Raw genomic sequence first — 19,031 nt, forward strand, 5'->3', positions numbered from 1 at the left:
CAACAGAAATGCAGCAGTCAAAAATGCTGTCAAACTTGCCAGGTGAAGTTTGCGGGTTAGTCGCGTATGCCTACGAGAAGGGTGAAATGATTTAAGTAGGTAAATGGCCTTGAGCTCACGTCTCTTTGCAGAGGTTACCTCCAAAGCTGGCGCGGTTGGAAAGGTGCCCAAGTAGCGCGGGAAGCTTAGGTAAGGTGAGGTAGTAGCTCCCGCGGGCGAGATCTAGGCGTGCTAGGTAGCTTCCGGCAACTGCTGCCTGAGGACAATGCCTGTCTCCGATTCGACAAATTGAAGAAGCTTGGAAAAATCAGCCAATGATCAAGCTAGAATCTTGTTCCAGGCAGTTGTAGGCAGAGCCACCCGTAAGTAGCTTCCGCCTAGTTTTATTAGTAATGGTACCTTTGCAGCTCTCACATCGTGGGCACAAACGACATCCATGGAAAAACGCCTACTAGGTCATCAGATTACGTTTTGGCTATTGACGTTGATTCATACAACCAAATGCATGTCCCAAGGGATATCTACCTACTTGAGATCCCATTAATCCGGTCCCAATAGGTCAAGTAGTCTTCCGTTGAAATTAGGGAGAGTCTGGACCTTGTGCATTTGTCAGAAACCTTTCTTTGCATTACGAATCCACGACCAGTTGGTGCTCATTTATGATTCTACCTAGGCTGCCACACTCGAGAACACAGCCTTGCCGTAACCCTTCAGTAGAATCGAAAGATTAAGTAGAAGTTTTGGCCAAGATGGTTACTGGGTGTAAGTGCTAATCGTGATCATCTTGCAAGGGAAGCACGGTACTGCACGCAACGGTCATGAGACGACATTAAACCCCTCCGTTAATCATCACTGAAAGCGTTGACGAGTGATAGTGTATGGGCTTGTGGTATATGCTGTGGCAAGATTTCAAAGATCATAATTGGCTCATTGAAGAGCGCTATAGACAAGCTGTGTAAATGTAAATCGAAGCAAACCGCCGGCCAACTATGAACAGGAACAAGTTGAGTCCTCTGACGGGTATGTGACCGCACCGCAAGTAAAAACCTCCGCATCCCCCAGACTCTAAAAATAAAACAATCAAAGAATCCTTTTGAACCTTATTGCAAACAATCGCTAGCTTGGACAGTGTCGATGATGAAGCACCTGCATCAGCCTTCGCAGTATATCACCCGTGACACGGCGACCTAAAACTGAATGAGATCCTGCGGCTGAGTGTTTTGCTGCTGTGGTCTTCCGACCGCAAATGGATTGTTACTGCCGTTGATACCTGCGGGACCTGTAGCAGCCGGCATTTGCTGCCCATATGACATGCTGGGCATGCCTGTGAATTGTGATCGGAGGAAGGGGTTGCTTCCAGTTGCCTCTGCAGTGAGTCGCTGAGCACCAGAGCCGGCGCTGTTGACAAAGGTCCCAGGTGCAGTGTGCTGCGCGGGAATACGTGTCTGGCCGGTGTTGCCGTATGTGTCCATACCGTCTCCCCCAGCAAGCAAGGCGTTCAGCTTGGCTTCGTGGTCTGTAAGCTCCTTCTGTGGAGTTCCAAAAGACGGCTGCGCTGTCAGTTGAGGTTGCTGAGGCAGCGGCTGCTGCTGCTGCTGCTGCTGCTGCTGCTGGGCGAAGTTGGGCTGGCTGAAAGCCGAGAGTGTCTTCTGTTCTGGCAAGGGGGGCATAGAAGATTGCGTCTGAGGACGGCCGAATGAGGACGCGAATGGGTTGTTGGAACCCGTCTGCATTGGTTTCATCGGGTTGCCCGCCTTCATCGAACCAGTCGACCACGGGTTATTGCTTCCTGGCTGCGAGGCTGTCTCCTGAGGGGTAACATTCTGCTGAGCGTAAGGATTGTAGCCCGTTGGCTGCGGCTGGAAGCCTTGCATGCCCTGTTGTTGTCCGTAAGGGTCCATCCCCATGCCGAACCCGTTGCCGCCGTAGCCATTCTGGAATCCTGTCGCTTGCGGCTGTTGGTATCCGGTGTAGGCATTATTCATGTAACCGGTGGGTTGCGTCTGAAGTTGGTTCTGGTCGATAGGATTGGCGAAGAAGTCTACAGCGCTTCCTTGCTGGTAGCCTTGGTTAAATCCAGTGTACTGGGGTTGCGTTGACTGAACAGGGGTGTCATCGAAGAGGAGCGAGGCGTTGTTGTCTTCCATCTCTCGCCTGCGCCGTTCGTCCTCCTCTTTGCTGAGTTTGATCGCCTTAGCTAGGTCATCGTCCTCGGTTTCGTTGGCGCCGCGGCCGGCTCGTTTTCGGCGGTCCTCTTCCTCTTGATGCTTGCTAGCCTCAATGGCGAGTCTGTATTCGGTATCGTCCTCGTTGCTCATACGGCGGCGGACCCTCGGCTGAGTAGGGCTGGTGTGCTGAGGAGCGAATTCTTCTAGCCCGGTGACGCGGGACTTCCATGACTTGCGATCGCTTCTTTCGGCTCGAAGCCTCTCTTCGTCCAGGATGAGTGACGTAAGTTCCTTGGCGGCAACACGTACTGGCCACTCTGTTAGAAATCCCGAGAATTGACTAAAGTGAATGCACTAGGAATGGTAGAGGGCGGCGCATACCGTTTTGACCGACATCTCTGCCATCTTCATCGATATACTGGAACTCGCGCAATGTCTTGATGATGTAGATGCTCTGTCTCGCCCACGTCACGACAAGCTCGGAGCCCTCGTGCAGACAGTAGTCGAGCACCTTGAGGGCTTTCAAAACGTGCCTCCAGTTTTTTCCCTTGTCGTTCAAGCGCTTGTCGAGCATGTCCATGATTTCATAGAACTCGGTAGATCTGAATTGTCAATTGAGCGTACTCCCAGGGTCGATGGGTGAAGGAAAAGCCTACGTGTTGTACGTGAGCTGAGCAATCTCGCTCATCTGAGTTCCGGTAGGGCCCCATGGATCATTACTGGTTGCTAAGAGCCGGGTGTCAGGATGTATTCCAAAGACTTAATGAGGATGACTGCTCGGGAAAGCTGCGACTCACCTTCTCTGACCTTGACCTGGACACTGGAGTAACCCTTGGTCACGTTCTTGACACTTCGCATAACCTTAGACATTTTGGCGGTGTTGTGGTCGTCAGTCCGTCTGAGGGTGTTGTTGTGTCAGAGTGTGGTGTGCGATGGATTGGCAGGCGATGCCAAAGCCGGTTCCCGTAAGGTAGGGAGGTTGGGTATTGTTTGGGAGAAAGTGGACTGTCGGATGCGCTGGAAGAAAGTGACGACAGCGATGGGATGTAGCTGGGCGCGATTGGGGCGACAACGGAGAGCTTGAGCCCAACGCAGGCGATTGCTTAATGCTGATGCGACGAGCAGTAGCACGCAGAATGATTGACAGTGTTGTCGGAGGGTTGGATAAGAGCGCAGCAAGGAGGCAGGCTGATGATGGATGGCAAAGGTTGGAGGTGGGAGGGGCGCTTGTGACGACAGCTTGGTCCAACGAATCGAAGGGCGGCTTAGCACAGAGCGTTGGCAGACGAAGGGTCGGCGGAGGGGGATGAACGGGTCGTAAGGCCGACTTCGCCAGAGGTTGGAGTGAGGAGGCAGGCCAGATGACGGCGGATAGCGGAGCCCTGCAGACTGAGGGACGGAGACGGACTGCCTAGCTGGCTAGTGGGTAGATTTTCGTCGACGAATATGGCGCTTGCTTGTGCCTAGAACGTCGCGATTGTCGGAAGATGGAAGTTTTGAAGATGAAGCATTAAAGTTTGTCAAAGACGAGCAACTTGAGAAAGCAACGTGGAACTTGGAAGGCAAAAAGACAGAAAGGTCCCGGTTCGGTTGGCACTGGCACTGACTTTGACACTGGGCACTGGGCACTTGGCACTGGGGCGGGAGTGACGACCTGAGTGTCACACTTCATGTCTCTGGCGGTGCGGCGAGTGCGTGTGCGTAATGCAACTTGGCCGGGCGGTCGGAGACGGAGGCTGCGACTCGGAGGTCCAAGACTTTGGAGCGCTGGAGCACTGGAGCACTGGAGCACTCTCCTTCCAGGTCTATCCCACGCATACGGAGTACCTACCTACTGCGTAGAAGTCACCTCAGTGTGGAGCCAGAAGGCTGTGTCGGTAAAGGTATCCGTACCTTGCCCCGGCACAAAGTACCAATACCTTACTTGACAAGTAAGGTCTCAAGGTGTCTTCGTACCTTAGTAGACATTCACCTGGATGGCAAGTCGATTCACAGAGGTCGTGGAGGTCTACAGAAAAGGCGAGGTCATCGAGTAGATATGGCCTAGGGCACTTTGACAAAATTAACGTTGTCATTTGGTGTAGCGGATGCCTGTACTTCCATCTCGGTAGCGCAAAGCTGGCGGTGTGCCTTGAACAACATGCAACAGGATGTGCTTCTGCAGGTCTTCATCCAGACGAGTACCTTTGCCTCACATATTGCAGGCGATTAAAAAAAAGCTACCTACCTGACCTAGGTGGGTGGTATTTAAGCATGTGCTTTGGGGTTAAGGTACAAGTAGACCCCATCAGCGACACCTCACAGACGGATACGCGGCTGGCGGATACCCTGATGCCGGACCCAACCTCGCCAACCTAACACCCGACTTCCATACTTCCATATGGGCAGACATTTCAGCCAAGTTACCTAAGATACCTTACCAGCATGCTTACCTGTTCGGCTCTTACCAAGGTATTACCTCAATCATTGCAGCTTTACTACACGTCTACACACTCACTTCCATGTTCACTCGGGCATAATCTCCTCAGAAAATGCGTCGCTGCCCATGCATCCTATGTGTCACGTAGACAAAGACTTTACCACGGGCTTGCCCGTACTGAGAAGGTGCGTAAGTCAGCGATTGGGTGAAGGCAACAAGAAGGTGGTCAAGTCGGAGGCTGCGGCCATGTCATCAAGAGAGGCTGAGTGAATTTAGCTTCGGCTCCTCTACGGTCGACGTGCTAAGTAGAATGGATACGGAGGTATGCTATCGCGAGGTCCTCTGAGGTGGCCGGAGACGTGTTTGCGAGGGATGGTACGGATAGGAAGCGTGGCAGCCAGTTTCTTTATAACAGAAAGTGCTGGGAAGAGGCTGGGCCGAGGTTCACCATCACACTATGTGGCTGACAACCGTGGATGCCACAGAATTTAGAACCCAGACACACCTTCAGTCAGCCACATCTCAATACTTAGTAATGTCCACCTCTGGTTTAGGTCTACTTGCCTGCAGATTTGTACACAAGAATGATTGAATTTTTTAATTTTTTTTTTAAAGGCATACATTTATTGGCAGTACTACTGATACCTCTCCGAGCTACCTTCAGCCGCACTAGGGACGCTGGCTGAATATATTTCCCCAGCTGTCAGTTTGAATCAAAAGAAGAATATGAATCAACAAATAGTTGCTGCGCTTGCATTACTAGAAACAGTATGTTACAGGTCGGCTCGAATGAGACTAGGAATAATAATAGTGTAAGGGGGTATCGGCTGTTTGGCATCACTCGTCCTCTGCTTGGCCGCCAACGGCACCATTGAGGTCGCTTGCTGCTCTCTCGGCTCCCGCGTCCTCGTGTTCCCCTTCCTGAAACTGCACGCGAACCACATCCATTGTCTCGTTGCCCTCGGCGGTGAGCCCTTCGACCTCTTCGCCATTGGTCACAGCAAGGCCAGCCAGCCGCTGTTTTTCTTGTTTCTCTCTAAGCCAGCCTGGCGGGAGACCGGGCCCACTGTCGGCATTACCGTAATCGCTTTTCTTAGTACCCTTCGGCCAACGGCCCGGTCCACGTCCCGTCCCCCCAGTTTTACGCCGAGATGACGACGATGAGCTTTTGCTTTTGGGTCGGCTCGATGTGGTCCGTCTCGCGCTGCTGCCACCGCCCGAACGACGTGGTCTGGAGTTGCTGCTCGTTGTGCGTACCACAACAGGCCGAGGTACACTGGGTCGCGGCCGGTCAGACCGTCGACCCCCTGGAGGCGGATATACTTCGAACCTCGATGGAGGCACGTCTTTGTACAGGCTGGCCCAGTCGCCTCCGACCAATTGTTCGGGGGTAGACTGGAGCGCTTCCTTGAGCTGTGACGGCTCATCCTCAGCCTGTTCTAGGCCAGTCTCGCCGTTCATTAGACCGTCTGGATGTGGCTCCATCGATTCGTAGATATTGGACTCCAGTTTCGGCCCAGTCGCTTCTGTATCAGTATCCTCAGTGATGGTCGACGGGCCGCCTTCGGCAACGGCAGGTTTGTCAATGGTGCCATTGGCTGCTGCTTCTTGTTGAGAGGCTGGTAGCGATACACTCTGTACAGATTTGTGGATGTCATCTTCTTCTCGTGGTGCAATCGCGCTGATAGCTGGACCCAACTCAAAGTTTGTAGCATTGCCTCGTCCCATGACGTACGGAGTCCAGGTGAGCGCGTCTGGATTCAGTTTGACGTAGTCCTTGCTCTCCCATTTTGCTATGTATTCGTTACAGTACGAAAGGTCGACACGGAAGGCATAGAGTTCCGTAACTGGATCACGGACGAGGCATCGGAGACCTTCGAGGGCAGAGATAACGTCGTCAGGAGTCAGTCCTGTATCGTCGGACATTTGCCGAACACTGAGGCCCGGTGCCGTAGACTTATCCTCCTCGACATGGTCAAGGAGATACCGGCATAGTACCAGCCTCCAGTAGTTGCGGTAGGAGACGAGGCCCATGTCCGAAAGAGGCTTCTCAGGTGATCCAGTCTTGCGCTCTACGCGAGTGAGCAAGTAGGAAAAGTCAATCAGAAGATTACCGTAGCCTTTTCGCTGGTGTATAGGCAGGGTTAGAATGCAAGAAACATTGTTCTGGCTGCTGGCTCTTTTCTCCTTGGAGAAGTAACCAACAAAGTGGTAGCCAAGAGCGTCGTATTCGCACAACACGTAGAAAAGGAACGGCTCAACATCGTAGTAGAGTGTTTTGGACCCTAAGAATAGTTTGGCGAGGAGACAGAGATTCTGGCAGTAGACGGGGTTTTTTCGGCCGTCAACCTCGAAGACCGAAACGGATCCATGCCGGTATATCTCGTCACCCGGTGGATGTTTGGCTGGGCACTTGAGTTTATGACGCCAGGCGACATAATCCGAGTTCATATACTTGAGACAGAATTCGCAAATGTAGAGAGTGCGATTCCGGCTGTACTCCTCTGGATAGGGAGCGGCATACCAAGTGTCGATTTCCCAGCCTCCAAAATCGATACACTCAATTTGGCTCGCCGGTCCAGCATTTTTCTTGGGCCTCTTGGCTGGTGTCGCTAGGTTGAGTTGGACACTGTGAAGACGAGCCCGCCATACCTCCTCGGCTTTTTGCTTGGCTTCATCGAATTTTCGACGATCATCATTGGTCGGCAAAGTCCTTGATGTATCGGCTTCGTTCTCACTGAGAATGCCTCCGTATGGCTTTGTTCTTACATCGTCGGTCTCTCGGTCCAAGAAGGAATAGAAGGGATGTGAGTAATCAGTAGAAGTAAAGGAAGCTGCCATGGCTGCAGCCAATCCATCGTGGGACGAAGCCGTCGCGTCTACCACTTTCTCTGTTCTTCTTCGATTGGACGAGGACTTTCTTGACAGCACTCGGCGAAGGGCGGCTGGCTTGACACGCATCTTGACAATGGTGGACTGACCTCGTCGAGTGACGGTAACCGCCTTTGACTTTCGAGGGGGGTGTAGACGTAGTTTGCGTCGTGTATCTTTTTCCCCAGCTCCGTTGGCGCCCTCCTGTGCTGTGCCTGTACCATGGCTTGATTCTCGATCTTTGGACGTGTTTCGTCGACGCTTTCTGAGCGACATGACGATTTCCTCAGCTTCGACAGAAGACGTCTTGCGCTTACGAAGAACTCGAGTTCCATCCATAGGATCGTCGTTCAAGAGGAGATGATTGAATACCGAGTGAGAGTCAGGTTTGGAAGTGCTTTTTTGGGGCGGAAGCAGGTCTCGCGCTACTTGTGATGCTGTTGACCGTCTAGACGACGGAGACAGTCCAAGTTCGTGCTCAGCGTCTGGCTCTTGCTCAGCCTCAAGTTTTTCTGCATATTCGGGAGAAGCGTTCCTTTGAGACTCGTCGGCGGGTACATCATCAGCAGTCGCGCATTCGGGGCACTTCCACTGAGAAGCAGCTACAAGGCACAGTTAGACACAATACGGCTTGACGGGGGAGAGGGGAGTATGTACTGTTGAACTCCTGCAACGCACCTGCCTCCCTGGCGCAATGTTGGTGTGCTAAATAGATGTTGTTAGCTTTCTGCGCGATATTGCTCTGCCCTAATATGTAGAGCACTTACAGTTCTCTCCACATCCTACGCAAGCCAAGTACTCTTCGAAGTCCTCTGCCGGATCATGTTCTTCATCTTGTTTACAGAACATGCAGGCGTTCATCGCTGCGTCGTCTGAACCTTCGTCTTCATCTTCTTCTTCCTCTACGGCGACGTCGTCCCACGCTTCGCCTCCTTCGGATTCGTTGCCAGACTCACTGTGCGATTCCGAGTGCTCGCTGTCCGGCTCATCTGCGTCCTCATCATCGGTTTCGCCTGGTCTGATCTTAACAGCGCCAACACCTTCTGCCTCATCCTCCTCAATGTCATCTAGCAAACTGCTGCTGCGACTGCGCGCACCGCCCGAAGCTTCATCTCCATCGTCTTGCTCCAGGCGCTGATCCATGTCAACGCCAGAGTACTCGTCCAGGTTCTCTTCTAGAGAGTCCTGCTCGGACAGTTCACTATTATCGTCTGCATTCTCGGCCATTTCAATGTCGCCGTCCAAGGCAGGCGCGTCTCTTTCATCGTCTTCATCGCCGATCGCATCCGAAAGGTCGTCGTCGTGCGTGTTTGGGTTCGTCAAGGGACTCTCGGTATCCTGAGGCAACTCTTCGACGGGCACTGCCAGTGCGTCTTCGATGTCGGCATCTTCGTCTGAAAGAAGAGCACTCTGCTGCAGCTCTTCTTCGGTGAGTTGAGCGCTTGCCATCTTGTCGACGAGGCTCGAAGGCCGCAGGAGTTTGCGGATTGCAATCGTTTATCAGAGCTATTGCTTCGAATTCCGCCCGTGGATGACAAGAGTTCGGTGTTCGCAGCCCATAGCTAGCACGAAGGTTAAAGAATCGAGCGAGTCTGGCGCACAATTGTGGTGAATCGGCTGGTCGTGAGCGAGTGTTGCTGAGAGAAGTGAGCGCGTTTAGCCTTCGTTTAGCCTTAGGCGACGATGCGCGGCAGACATGCACTGTTGTTGGTACAAATCGAAAACTGTCTCTGGGCAGAGGACTTAACGCGTTGCTAGATGGTTGACACAGGTTCCTCCGCGACTGTAGGAAAGCCAGCAATGGCCTTCACGTCTTGTCGGAGGCGCAGATAGTTGACAGACTGGCGCAAACCAAGGGATGCGACTTCCACACCTGTGGCGCGTACAGTAATCGGTCGATTGAGCACTGTGTCCGCAACAGGGTCAAAGGTGAGGTTCCCACGGTAGGTATGCGCGACATGCACCTGGGTCACGGGGTGGGGGACGTTAAAGCAGTAGACGTACCAAGTAGGTCCCTACTGCCGTCCGCGGAGTACCTGAGCACACTAAGGTAGGTAGGCACGCTGGGTATCTTATCTTTGCTACTCCGTACCGCTCAGCCAGTTGCCAACTTCCATGCCATAGGTACCTAAGGTAAGCTTCAATTCGCAAAAGGCACCCTTGGGGGAGGGGGCTTTGCCAGGGACGGAAACAATGGATGGAGACTCCCCCAGTGACCAATGGCAAGCTGCCGGGACCATTCATAATGCTCAGCCAATCATCCTGATCGCAAAAGCACTGACGCGAATGGAATATCACGTGACCCCAAAACACCCAGTCCGAGGACCCGACGACTTGCGGATTGCTTCCATCAATTGGCCAGTCAATTCAAGGAAGCCGGAATTCATCGACGTCTCCCGAAGACACCGACGACTGCAAGCTGTGTCTCTTGTCAGCCTTGCGCATACTCGGTACACACATAACGACGAATAACGACGTTCAGCCGAACGGCTATCCGCTACCATGCCCGTCCCTTTCGAAACCCTGATTCCCTATGGAATCATGATTGCTGTAAGAGCTACCTTGCGATTGCCATTGCGCCGGCGCGAGACGACTTCAACCTCCACAACAGAAACTAACGAAACAATAGATGTTCGGTATCACCGGTACCGGACTGCACGTCATCAAGGGCATCCAAAACGGCGGAAAGAAGCCTCGTTGGGGCCTGGATCAGTGGGATAGGGTGAGTACTCGTGAACCAGGACTATTTTGATATTTACGTTGCTAACCTCGCTTTCTTACAGCAAAGTACGTGTCCAATCGACAGGAAGCATATCCTACTGTTCGATCGAAAGCTAACATAAAGGTATAACAGTGATGGACCGGGATCGCAGACTCACAGGCGATCTGCGTGGACAGATTGCCAACCACGAAGCGCCTCCAGGCTTCGAACTGAACCACCCCTGGAGAGTAAGTATTTGTTTCCAACAGATGGCTGAAAATTGGCTAACCATATCGTGCAGTTGGAGAAGCGTATGACGTAGAGGATGGGGTTCAAAAAAAAAAACATGTATGCTACTTTGTCTGGAAACCATGGGGTTTTCACTATTCATCATCCACTTCAGCCACCCAATGAGACTTTTATTTCCTGTTCAGTCTCAGAACTACTGTCGTAGTCTATGCGATTGTTGAGTTGATCGAGCCGGCCACGTCGAGGGCAGGGGTGGGAGGTGGACCACGGAATTACATTGTACATGTCTGCCAATTTTGGCTCGGGATATGATGATTTCATTTTCTCTATAAGCTAATCTGCGCTTTATTCTTGTTCAGCCCATCCACCAACAGACAGGCTTGGCAGATGGCTTGACTAGACATGTAGCCGCACCTCTCACACTTGCCCAATGTCTGTAATGGAGCATTTGGAGTTGCCTGTGCTTGGCCATGTCTCGATCTGGGCGTCTCAGACGAGTTCTGAATCTTCTTTCCAATCTTTGGTGAAGGTGAAGGAGCAGTTGTGAAGTCTGTCTCCTGAGATTTGGCCAGAGTTGTTTGGCTCAAGCTTGCATCCAGTTGAGCAATTTCGGTCTCAAGGCCTTTACTTTGCTGCGAGCCGCAGCCAGCAACGAAGTCATCCTCAGCCACACGGGGAGCACTTCCTTTGCAGGCGCAAGAGCTACCCGATCCTCCTGCAACAAGCCGAGCCATATCCTCGCCGCTGCGAACTATATCCAAGATAGCACTTGGCCTCACCCGCTCCAGATTCTTGATCAGGGTGCGAGCAGTTCCACGGAAAGCTTCGGGGCTGTAAATGCATTCGGTACTGAAGTAGTCGAGCTTTTTATGATGGGCATATAGCACGATTTCCTTCTCATAAGAATACTTGAGGGGCTTGCTTCGCTTGACATCGCTAGTGTCGTCGCCAGTGACGATACTTGTGCTGCGACCCAGCCGTGGCAAATCTCCTCTCAAGAGGTTCATGAGGATGGTTTCAGCAACATCATCTGCGTTGTGGCCGGTGACAACATGTTTAATGTTCAAAATTCTGGCGCCACGGTCCAGTGCCTGTCGGCGGAACACACCGCAATATGTGCAGTTGCCTTTCTTTCCAATCACTTCGACAACTTGGTCCATCGTCCAGCCGTACAACTCGTCGTACCCTACTATAGTAAGGGGCATGTCGTACTGGACGGCATTTCTCTTGACGGTTTCGAGTGAATCGTCTCTGTATCCCTTGATACCCTCATCGATGCTGAGGAGCACAAGATTCAAGCCGTAGTCATACCTGTCGTTGAGGGTTTTAAGAACACTTGCTAAGACGGTCGAATCTTTGCCACCCGAAGCCCCAATAGCTACCTGTTCTCCCCGAGAAAATAATGAGGAAGAGACAATGGTGTGATGTACTTCTTCCTCAAATACTGAGATAAAACAGGCCTTGCAAAGTTTCTGGTGGTTCTTGGGCCGCTTCACGAGAGCGCGCTCGGTCTTGCACTTTGCGCATAGCACCGGTGCCATCTTGAATGATGCACCACGCAGAAGAAAGAGGTAGGTCCCTGATGAGAGGAGAGGCGTTCCGGACAAATAGTGTCGTGTCAGCGGCGGAAATTTAGCGCCACTTCCGCTGGAGAAGTCGTCACCTCAGTTGAGTCGACGAACTTCGAAATTGATACCCCGCGGTAGATCGGACAGGATAAAACTGAGCTAAACCGGATAGTTGAGAAAGCAGTGTACGTGGGCGTGAGCTTCTCCACGTAAGATGTATTTCGGGGGTAGAGTGGACTGGGGGTTCGGATCAGTGAAGAAAGGAATGTTGCGTTGCTAGATCGAGGTTAAGGAAAATTTGAGAACAGCATGTGTTGCCGTGTGGCTTTGATGGCCTTGGAGTCATCATCGTCGGTGCCATAGGTACGTACCGCAAAGCGGGATTCCGTGCCTGGATCTTCGATCACTTAGTGGGCAGGATACCACACAGACACTGTCATCTACCGTAGTGCAGAAATGGGACGAGGTTTTCTCTCTGGGATTTAGACATTCCTCGTTCGCTTTGCCATGCATCGCAATCATCTGCTACAACAACTTTGCATCCCTCCTGAGTAAATCTGGTGTATTCAGGAATAACAAGACTGTCAACCTGGGTTTTATGAGGAAACAAGAGACGAGGATCTTATCTGTATTGCGCCTGCTGTCTCCGTTAGGCATTGCCTGCTAACTTGCCCGCTCGAGCTGCCAATGGATAATTGTGCCAGCAAAAGGTTGATCCAGGATGGGCGTAAACACTTGTCATGGGTACTGTCAAGAGTCGGTCCAATGGTGGTGAATAAGATGACCAAGAACGAGGCCTCTTCTCGGGTCTCTATAAACTCTTTTTTTTTTTTTTTTGTCTGGCGCCGCTGCACCGAGAAAGTGACATTCTTCCCTCGTAGTGGGGTCGAGTACCCTGTCGGCCCTGTCAAGGCAATTCCGAGCGACCTTCTAACTTCAAGCCTTCAGGTCACTTATCGTTGGAAAGTGGTCATCACGTGTGGAAAAGGCTATTGAGAAAGCGGTGCGAAGTCCCCGATACGATGCAAGTAAGGTTCCTAAGGTACCTTACCTTAGGTACCTCCGCGCCCACGTCGTAAATGTTCTTATCGGGTACCCACCCTATCTTGCCCTAATCCAATTTTTCCCGCCCACACCAACAACATCTTATCCTCGTCTCCCGAAATTTGTGTTTCTGCATACCGACCTTCTCTTCATCCATCCCCGCCAAAGGCAGTATCACGACAACCGACAAAATGGTGAGTACACATTGAACGAAGACGACTTGATCTGCCCTCGAGGCCAATCTCCATCCAGTCTCGCTGCTATGCGAACTGCGATTTTCCGTCTCGGCCGTCGGTCCTAAGCAAGCTTGCTTGCTGGGACGGGCCGTTGATGATGATTTGGCTGGAAGGGATGGTGAAGTATTGGATTCACGTCCATTACTTCTCCGTCCTTCTCCTTAGAGTTAAAGGAAGACACAAGTTGATTTTGAACAATTCACTGATGTCTTGCTTTCTCAATGATAGCCTCCCAAGTCCGGTAAGAAGGTGGCTCCCGCCCCTTTCCCCCAGGGAAAGGCTGGCTCCAAGAAGGCTCCTAAGGTCAGTACATATTCTCTCCATGATTGCGCGCGCAGTTCCGTAGATGGCTGACAATGATCGCAGAACCCTCTCATCGAGCGCAAGCCCCGCAACTTCGGTATCGGCCAGGACATCCAGCCCCGTCGCAACTTGGCCCGCATGGTCAAGTGGCCCGAGTATGTTCGTCTTCAGCGCCAGAAGAAGATCTTGAACATGCGCCTCAAGGTCCCCCCTGCGATCGCCCAGTTCCAGCACGTCCTCGACCGCAACACCGCCGCCCAGGCTTTCAAGCTCCTCAACAAGTACCGCCCTGAGACCAAGGCCGAGAAGAAGGAGCGTCTCGTCAAGGAGGCCACCGCCATCAAGGACGGCAAGAAGAAGGAGGATGTCTCCAAGAAGCCCTACACTGTCAAGTACGGTCTCAACCACGTCGTTGGCCTGATCGAGAACAAGAAGGCTTCCCTCGTCCTTATCCCCAACGATGTTGATCCCATTGAGTTGGTTATCTTCCTCCCCGCCCTCTGCCGCAAGATGGGTGTCCCCTTCGCCATCATCAAGGGCAAGGCCCGCCTTGGAACCGTCGTCCACAAGAAGGTATGTTATTTACCCCGTCGTCACAGATGCTGTCCTCGCGGCTTACTGACTGGTCGTAGACTGCCGCTGTCCTCGCTTTCACCGAGGTCCGCTCCGAGGACAAGAGCGAGCTCTCCAAGCTCGTTTCCGCCATCAAGGACGGATACTTGGAGAAGACCGACAGCGCTCGCAAGCAGTGGGGTGGTGGTATTATGGGCGCCAAGGCCCAGAAGCGCACCGAGAAGAAGCAGAAGGCTCTCGACAACGCCATCAAGGTCTAAGATGGAACAATACCCGGACTACTTTAGTGTATTAGGAGACTAGGCCACTGGAGGCTATCGGATCATAAAAATTTGGCATGGCGTCGGGATTATTCTATTGGGTTTCAAGTTCATGCTTTGCTCTCATGACATAGTGATCTCACGACCCTTCTACTCCCAATCCGGCATGTTTCTTTCTGCTTCATTCTTTACAATGATGTGAAACTTGACGTTTTGTTGGTCGTAAAGCTGCCGGTGACAGTATGTTGACGAAGAATGGAAGCTCAATAATGTAACGAAATCAAAGCTAATCTAAGTTATTGCTGTGGGTTGCGGAGTTGTCAAATCTTAACTGATGGCAGTCTGTCGTGGGGTCACGGCGCAGTCATACCAAAGCCAAGTCAACCCGTCATTAAGGCGGATAAGTAGGTCCATCCGTCGACGCCGTAGTCACCGAAGGCCTTCCTCTCTCAAATGTCTTGGCAAGTCGCATCTGGCGAGATGCGACAGCGTGAGATACCACAGGACCACTCTGTAGAACGAGTGTAGTAACAAACAACCAGTTATAGTCGGCTGTGGGGTTGATCGACGACAGGGGTCCCACAACTTGATGAGAAACCCAGAGAGAGGCGCAAGGGTCCAAGTGCGGTAGTGCTCTAGATTGACCATCGAAATACCGTACGATGATGCAAAACTTTGGGTTCCTCAACAAAGTGCCAAGAACAACGTCTGAGAACATGCTCTCATTACAGCTGCGGTATGGTGACCTGAGGGCCTCTGCACGCGTGCAACGTTGAAGAGCTGCTGCACGCCAAGCCGGTAAACCTTGTGGTGCATTGCGCGTTTTGTATTCTGGGCTGAGCAATCTTCCCAGGTTGGTAAATACAGACAGCCCTGTTTCTTGCTGGCTCTTTCTTTACATCCGCGATTTTCCTCATTTTGTCCGTTTATCAAATGCTCGTGGAAGACGGCGCATTCCATGGTTGTCGGTCAACTTGGACCGGATGCGTACCCGGGAGCAACAGCTTTGCATTCTTTGAGTGTTCTGCCAACTCAGATCCCGGAGCTGTAGGTGTTGCGGTAATGACCCCGGCCCGGGTTGTCTATGGGAAAGGCCCCCTCCCCTTTTTTGTCCCCTCAGACTCCAAAGTCGCCGTGGCCGCAAATATCGAAAACAGTCTGGTTTTCTTGGCATTCGTGTACCCATATGCTTCTACTTCTGGCACAGAGACGTCCCTGTCCATCCAAAGGGCACGATTGCGAGTGCGACCCGAGCTTTGGACGTGCTCAGCCTATTTACAACTCTGCATAGGTCAGGTTGTCTTTTGTCTCTTCATACGACCGGGCCATTTCCCCGGCGGTTTATAATCTGTGTGGGGTGTAAAAAAGGTGAGCAAGCCTATGAAAGGAAGAGGGAAACATGAGGAAGTGCCCGCCCGGCAACTATCACGCTGCCACGCAGACATTGAATGTGAGCTTACAATGGTCGGCTAAACTGCTTTAGGTTAGTAAGCAACCACCAAACGCTGTTCTCCTCTTCCAGAAAGCTTGGTTGCATTTCTCTTTTTCACTGGTTCTTCGTTCTTCCTGTCAACCAAGAGTTTCCTCGTGGATTGATGGACAACTGGTCAACAATTCCGAGTCTCGACACTGCTCCTCATTGGTGAACAGTGCAGTCTGCATTATGATTGAGATAGCGACATGAACTCAATCTGTCAGATCACCGTCGATCACACCATGGAGATCAACGAGGGAAGGGATTACGAAGGATGCCTTGCCTTTACGCCAGTGTTGCGAGGGATGACACTGACAAGCACTGTTTCACAGCCGGGAATCGCCCTTGGTTCAACTGTTTTCCCATGGCTTCGCTATTGCCCAGTGACCAAAGGACAGAGAGCATGGATCATACTCCACGGCCGCGCATTAGAGACGGAAGGTTCAATATGGCACTGCCCTTGTCTGTCAAACAGTCAGTTCAACTTGTCAGCGGCTCGGTTAGATTCTACATGACCCAAGTGGGCTGGAACGGAGATAAGTGCCCGACTGACGGAGATGGCCGGGCCTGAATGACCATCGCACGGAGACGGTCCTTCAGCCCCCACCCGGTGGCCGGAGACAATAATACACTGCGCGCCCTCGCCAGCGTTTTCAATCGATTGGATTCGGTCCATTTCTGTTCTGCACAACCGTCCATGAGAATATAATAGCCAGGATATATGCCGTGAGCACTGGCCAAGCTTTCCATTACCATGCGGACACCGCACCGCCCCAGGGTGGTGGGTTAGCCGGAGGCATAGCGCAAACGTCCCAAGTCACAGGTCACAACCCCGAAATAGTGCGCATCGCAAAGACGTGACCGGGGTATGGCGTCTTCTTCCCAAGTTTCCCTCCGTCTTTCTCTCCCGTCTCCCATCTCCCCTTCCCCCCACCCTATTTCTGTCTTCTGCCGTGTGTACTCGTCCCTGGTGATGCCCGGGGTGTGGCACCGTCAATCCTCTGGGGCGACTCGTCTGAAAGTCTTGGCTCTGTTTGGATCTGTGTTTGGCTCTGTCTCCAAGTGCGGAGAGCTCTCCACCAAATGGTTACGGTCATGGTCCCGGCCAAGAGGATTGCGGGTGGTACCCGGGGGGTGTTCCGTCTGTCTGTGTCTCTCTGCTCTCGTCTCATGCATCGACTCTATGTATGGTAGCGCTCAAGTATGCATCGCCATACTACTTATATTATCCTCCATGTCTCGCCCCCCCGCGTGCTCATGGCCTTACATCTTATGATATCTGCATGTAGTCTACTGCAGGATCTCGAGTATATTCTGCTTGCCCACAACGTTGTCTGATACTGCCATTTTCTCAGCTTAGCTTGACCTTGAAGCTCATTTACATTGTCTCAACAACACCATCTCTCATTGGGTCAACCATTCCCTCGGCGCTCCCCCTCCAACTCAACCACAAGTCTCTGCTCATCTCAACGCAAGTTTTCTGGAACAGGTTGGTCCGCCCTTCACATACCACACTCTCACACTCTCTTTCACTCACTCTCCTTTCACTCAGCTCATTGGATCGATCGTCTTTCCCCTCTCTCTGTTACCATCCTTGCTTTCTTCGCTGAAGGCTCGGAATCTCTTTGCATATGCCTGTTCTCGTCACGCATCACTAGCTCAATACATCTTGCTTATACCCAAGTGGCACGACCAGTCCGTGAGAAAACCCCAGGTTACACTACGGCATTCGGCGTTGGCCACCACCACCATCATCTTCGAATTTCAGACTCCCAAAGTTCCTCCAACCAGCTCAACTCGCATACCGTCGGCCGGACCTTGAAGTCACGTATCCTACATTCGATTCTGTGGCCTTGTGTTCCCACCTACATCGATCCGGCATCCTACCTCGTAGCCAAGGAAGTCCGACAACTTTGACGTCTGCCGTGCTCTGTGTGTACAGTCAGAAACCAACTTCACCTTTCCAGTAGTGGACCGGCCCGGCTTGTCTACCTCGCAGCGGAACGAGCGTCAGTCAAGGGTCTCATATATCATTACTCTCTTTACAGCTGGGCAGGTCTCAGCCAGGTTTGCCTGCACACAGCATCCGGACACAGGAGCAAGACGCAATATTTTCGTCCTCGCACACTAGAATCAGCTATTCCGGCCTCCCAACTACCAAGTCGCAAGTCGAATTCACCTAGATACCCCGCAGCGTTGCTCTTGCATTGAGTCCGGCTGCATCAGTGTACATTCGATCACAATGGCTTTCCATGACCGTAAGTACCCGACAACCTCACCACCCTTAGGGAAAGAGACCTGCTTCAAGACATCATGCTAATGTTCCATCGTCATGGATAAAGAAAACAAGTTCCTTTACGCCTTGAGCTCCAACCAAGCTTGGGCTGGATACAAATCACACCAGAACCCTGCGTTCTTCAAGAACCTTGCCTCAGGGCAGTCACCTTCAATCCGTAAGTTCATCTGCAATACCAGCGTCCATTTCTTTCTTGATCTGATGCTAACGTACGTCGACACAAAAGTGTGGCTAGGGTGCTCTGATTCTCGTGTTCCCGAGACAACAATCTTGGGTCTCCAACCCGGCGACGTCTTTGTCCACCGCAACATCGCCAACATCGTAGCCCCCACAGACATCAACACTTCCGCCGTCATCGAGTACGCCGTTGCCCACCTCAAGGTCAAGCACGTCGTGCTCTGCGGTCACTCAGCCTGCGGCGGTGCCAAGGCGGCGCTGGGCGACTCTCGCGTAGGAGGCGTGCTCGATACTTGGCTCACTCCCTTAAAGACAGTCCGCGCTCAAAACGCAAAGGAGCTGGATGCCATCAAGAATGAGGACCACAAGGCTGTCCGTATCGCAGAGATGAACGTCGAGACTGGTGTCAATGTGCTCATGGCCAACTTCACCGTTCAAGAGGCTATCAAAGAACGGGGCATGACCGTTCACGGCTGCATCTTCGACATTGCGAGTGGCCGTATCCGCGACCTAGGGTTCGGAACCATGGGCCCGGGTGCCACACGGAACGGCATTATCAAGAACGGAGGTGGGGAAGAGGAGATTGTCCGCGGTCAACACGCTCAGCTCGTGTTTCGTGACAGCGGAGACGCCCACATGCAGGTCCGTTGAGGGTGCAAAGAACGAAAATGTGATGATGATGTAACACCAAC

At 52.3% G+C, this 19,031-nt stretch overlaps 6 protein-coding genes across 6 annotated transcripts; 3 read left to right on the forward strand and 3 right to left on the reverse strand.

Moving 5' to 3' along the window:
* Window positions 1-700: 700 nt before the first annotated feature.
* Window positions 701-3,038, reverse strand: BDZ83DRAFT_777377 (ENTH domain-containing protein; the record flags this gene model as incomplete). The annotated part of the gene is made up of 4 exons (XM_060515478.1): window positions 701-2,485; window positions 2,550-2,770; window positions 2,825-2,894; window positions 2,966-3,038. The coding sequence occupies 4 exons, from the start codon at window positions 3,036-3,038 to the stop codon at window positions 1,188-1,190; spliced, it is 1,662 nt and encodes a 553-aa protein (XP_060365299.1). The 3' UTR covers window positions 701-1,187.
* Window positions 3,039-5,424: 2,386 nt separating this feature from the next.
* On the reverse strand, window positions 5,425-8,907 carry BDZ83DRAFT_651447 (MOZ/SAS family protein; the record flags this gene model as incomplete). Its single annotated transcript, XM_060510454.1, has 3 exons — window positions 5,425-8,060; window positions 8,137-8,163; window positions 8,226-8,907. 3 exons carry the CDS (start codon window positions 8,905-8,907, stop codon window positions 5,425-5,427), a joined length of 3,345 nt encoding a protein of 1,114 aa, XP_060365300.1.
* A 1,053-nt stretch (window positions 8,908-9,960) lies between these two features.
* On the forward strand, window positions 9,961-10,481 carry BDZ83DRAFT_751856 (uncharacterized protein; the record flags this gene model as incomplete). Its single annotated transcript, XM_060514107.1, has 5 exons — window positions 9,961-10,008; window positions 10,088-10,180; window positions 10,242-10,251; window positions 10,313-10,407; window positions 10,461-10,481. 5 exons carry the CDS (start codon window positions 9,961-9,963, stop codon window positions 10,479-10,481), a joined length of 267 nt encoding a protein of 88 aa, XP_060365301.1.
* Window positions 10,482-10,734: 253 nt separating this feature from the next.
* On the reverse strand, window positions 10,735-11,949 carry BDZ83DRAFT_751857 (PP-loop family protein; the record flags this gene model as incomplete). The annotated part of the gene is made up of 1 exon (XM_060514108.1): window positions 10,735-11,949. One exon carries the CDS (start codon window positions 11,947-11,949, stop codon window positions 10,735-10,737), a length of 1,215 nt encoding a protein of 404 aa, XP_060365302.1.
* A 1,422-nt stretch (window positions 11,950-13,371) lies between these two features.
* BDZ83DRAFT_751858 (60S ribosomal protein L8-B) lies at window positions 13,372-14,392 on the forward strand (the record flags this gene model as incomplete). The annotated part of the gene is made up of 4 exons (XM_060514109.1): window positions 13,372-13,422; window positions 13,485-13,559; window positions 13,623-14,132; window positions 14,192-14,392. The coding sequence occupies 4 exons, from the start codon at window positions 13,372-13,374 to the stop codon at window positions 14,390-14,392; spliced, it is 837 nt and encodes a 278-aa protein (XP_060365303.1).
* Window positions 14,393-18,108: 3,716 nt separating this feature from the next.
* On the forward strand, window positions 18,109-18,990 carry BDZ83DRAFT_751859 (carbonic anhydrase; the record flags this gene model as incomplete). The annotated part of the gene is made up of 3 exons (XM_060514110.1): window positions 18,109-18,124; window positions 18,209-18,319; window positions 18,389-18,990. The coding sequence occupies 3 exons, from the start codon at window positions 18,109-18,111 to the stop codon at window positions 18,988-18,990; spliced, it is 729 nt and encodes a 242-aa protein (XP_060365304.1).
* Between the last annotated feature and the right edge of the window lie 41 nt (window positions 18,991-19,031).

Source organism: Colletotrichum acutatum (assembly GCF_030867785.1).
Source record: "Colletotrichum acutatum strain CBS 112980 chromosome Unknown BDZ83scaffold_43, whole genome shotgun sequence".
Taxonomy (NCBI): domain Eukaryota; kingdom Fungi; phylum Ascomycota; class Sordariomycetes; order Glomerellales; family Glomerellaceae; genus Colletotrichum; species Colletotrichum acutatum.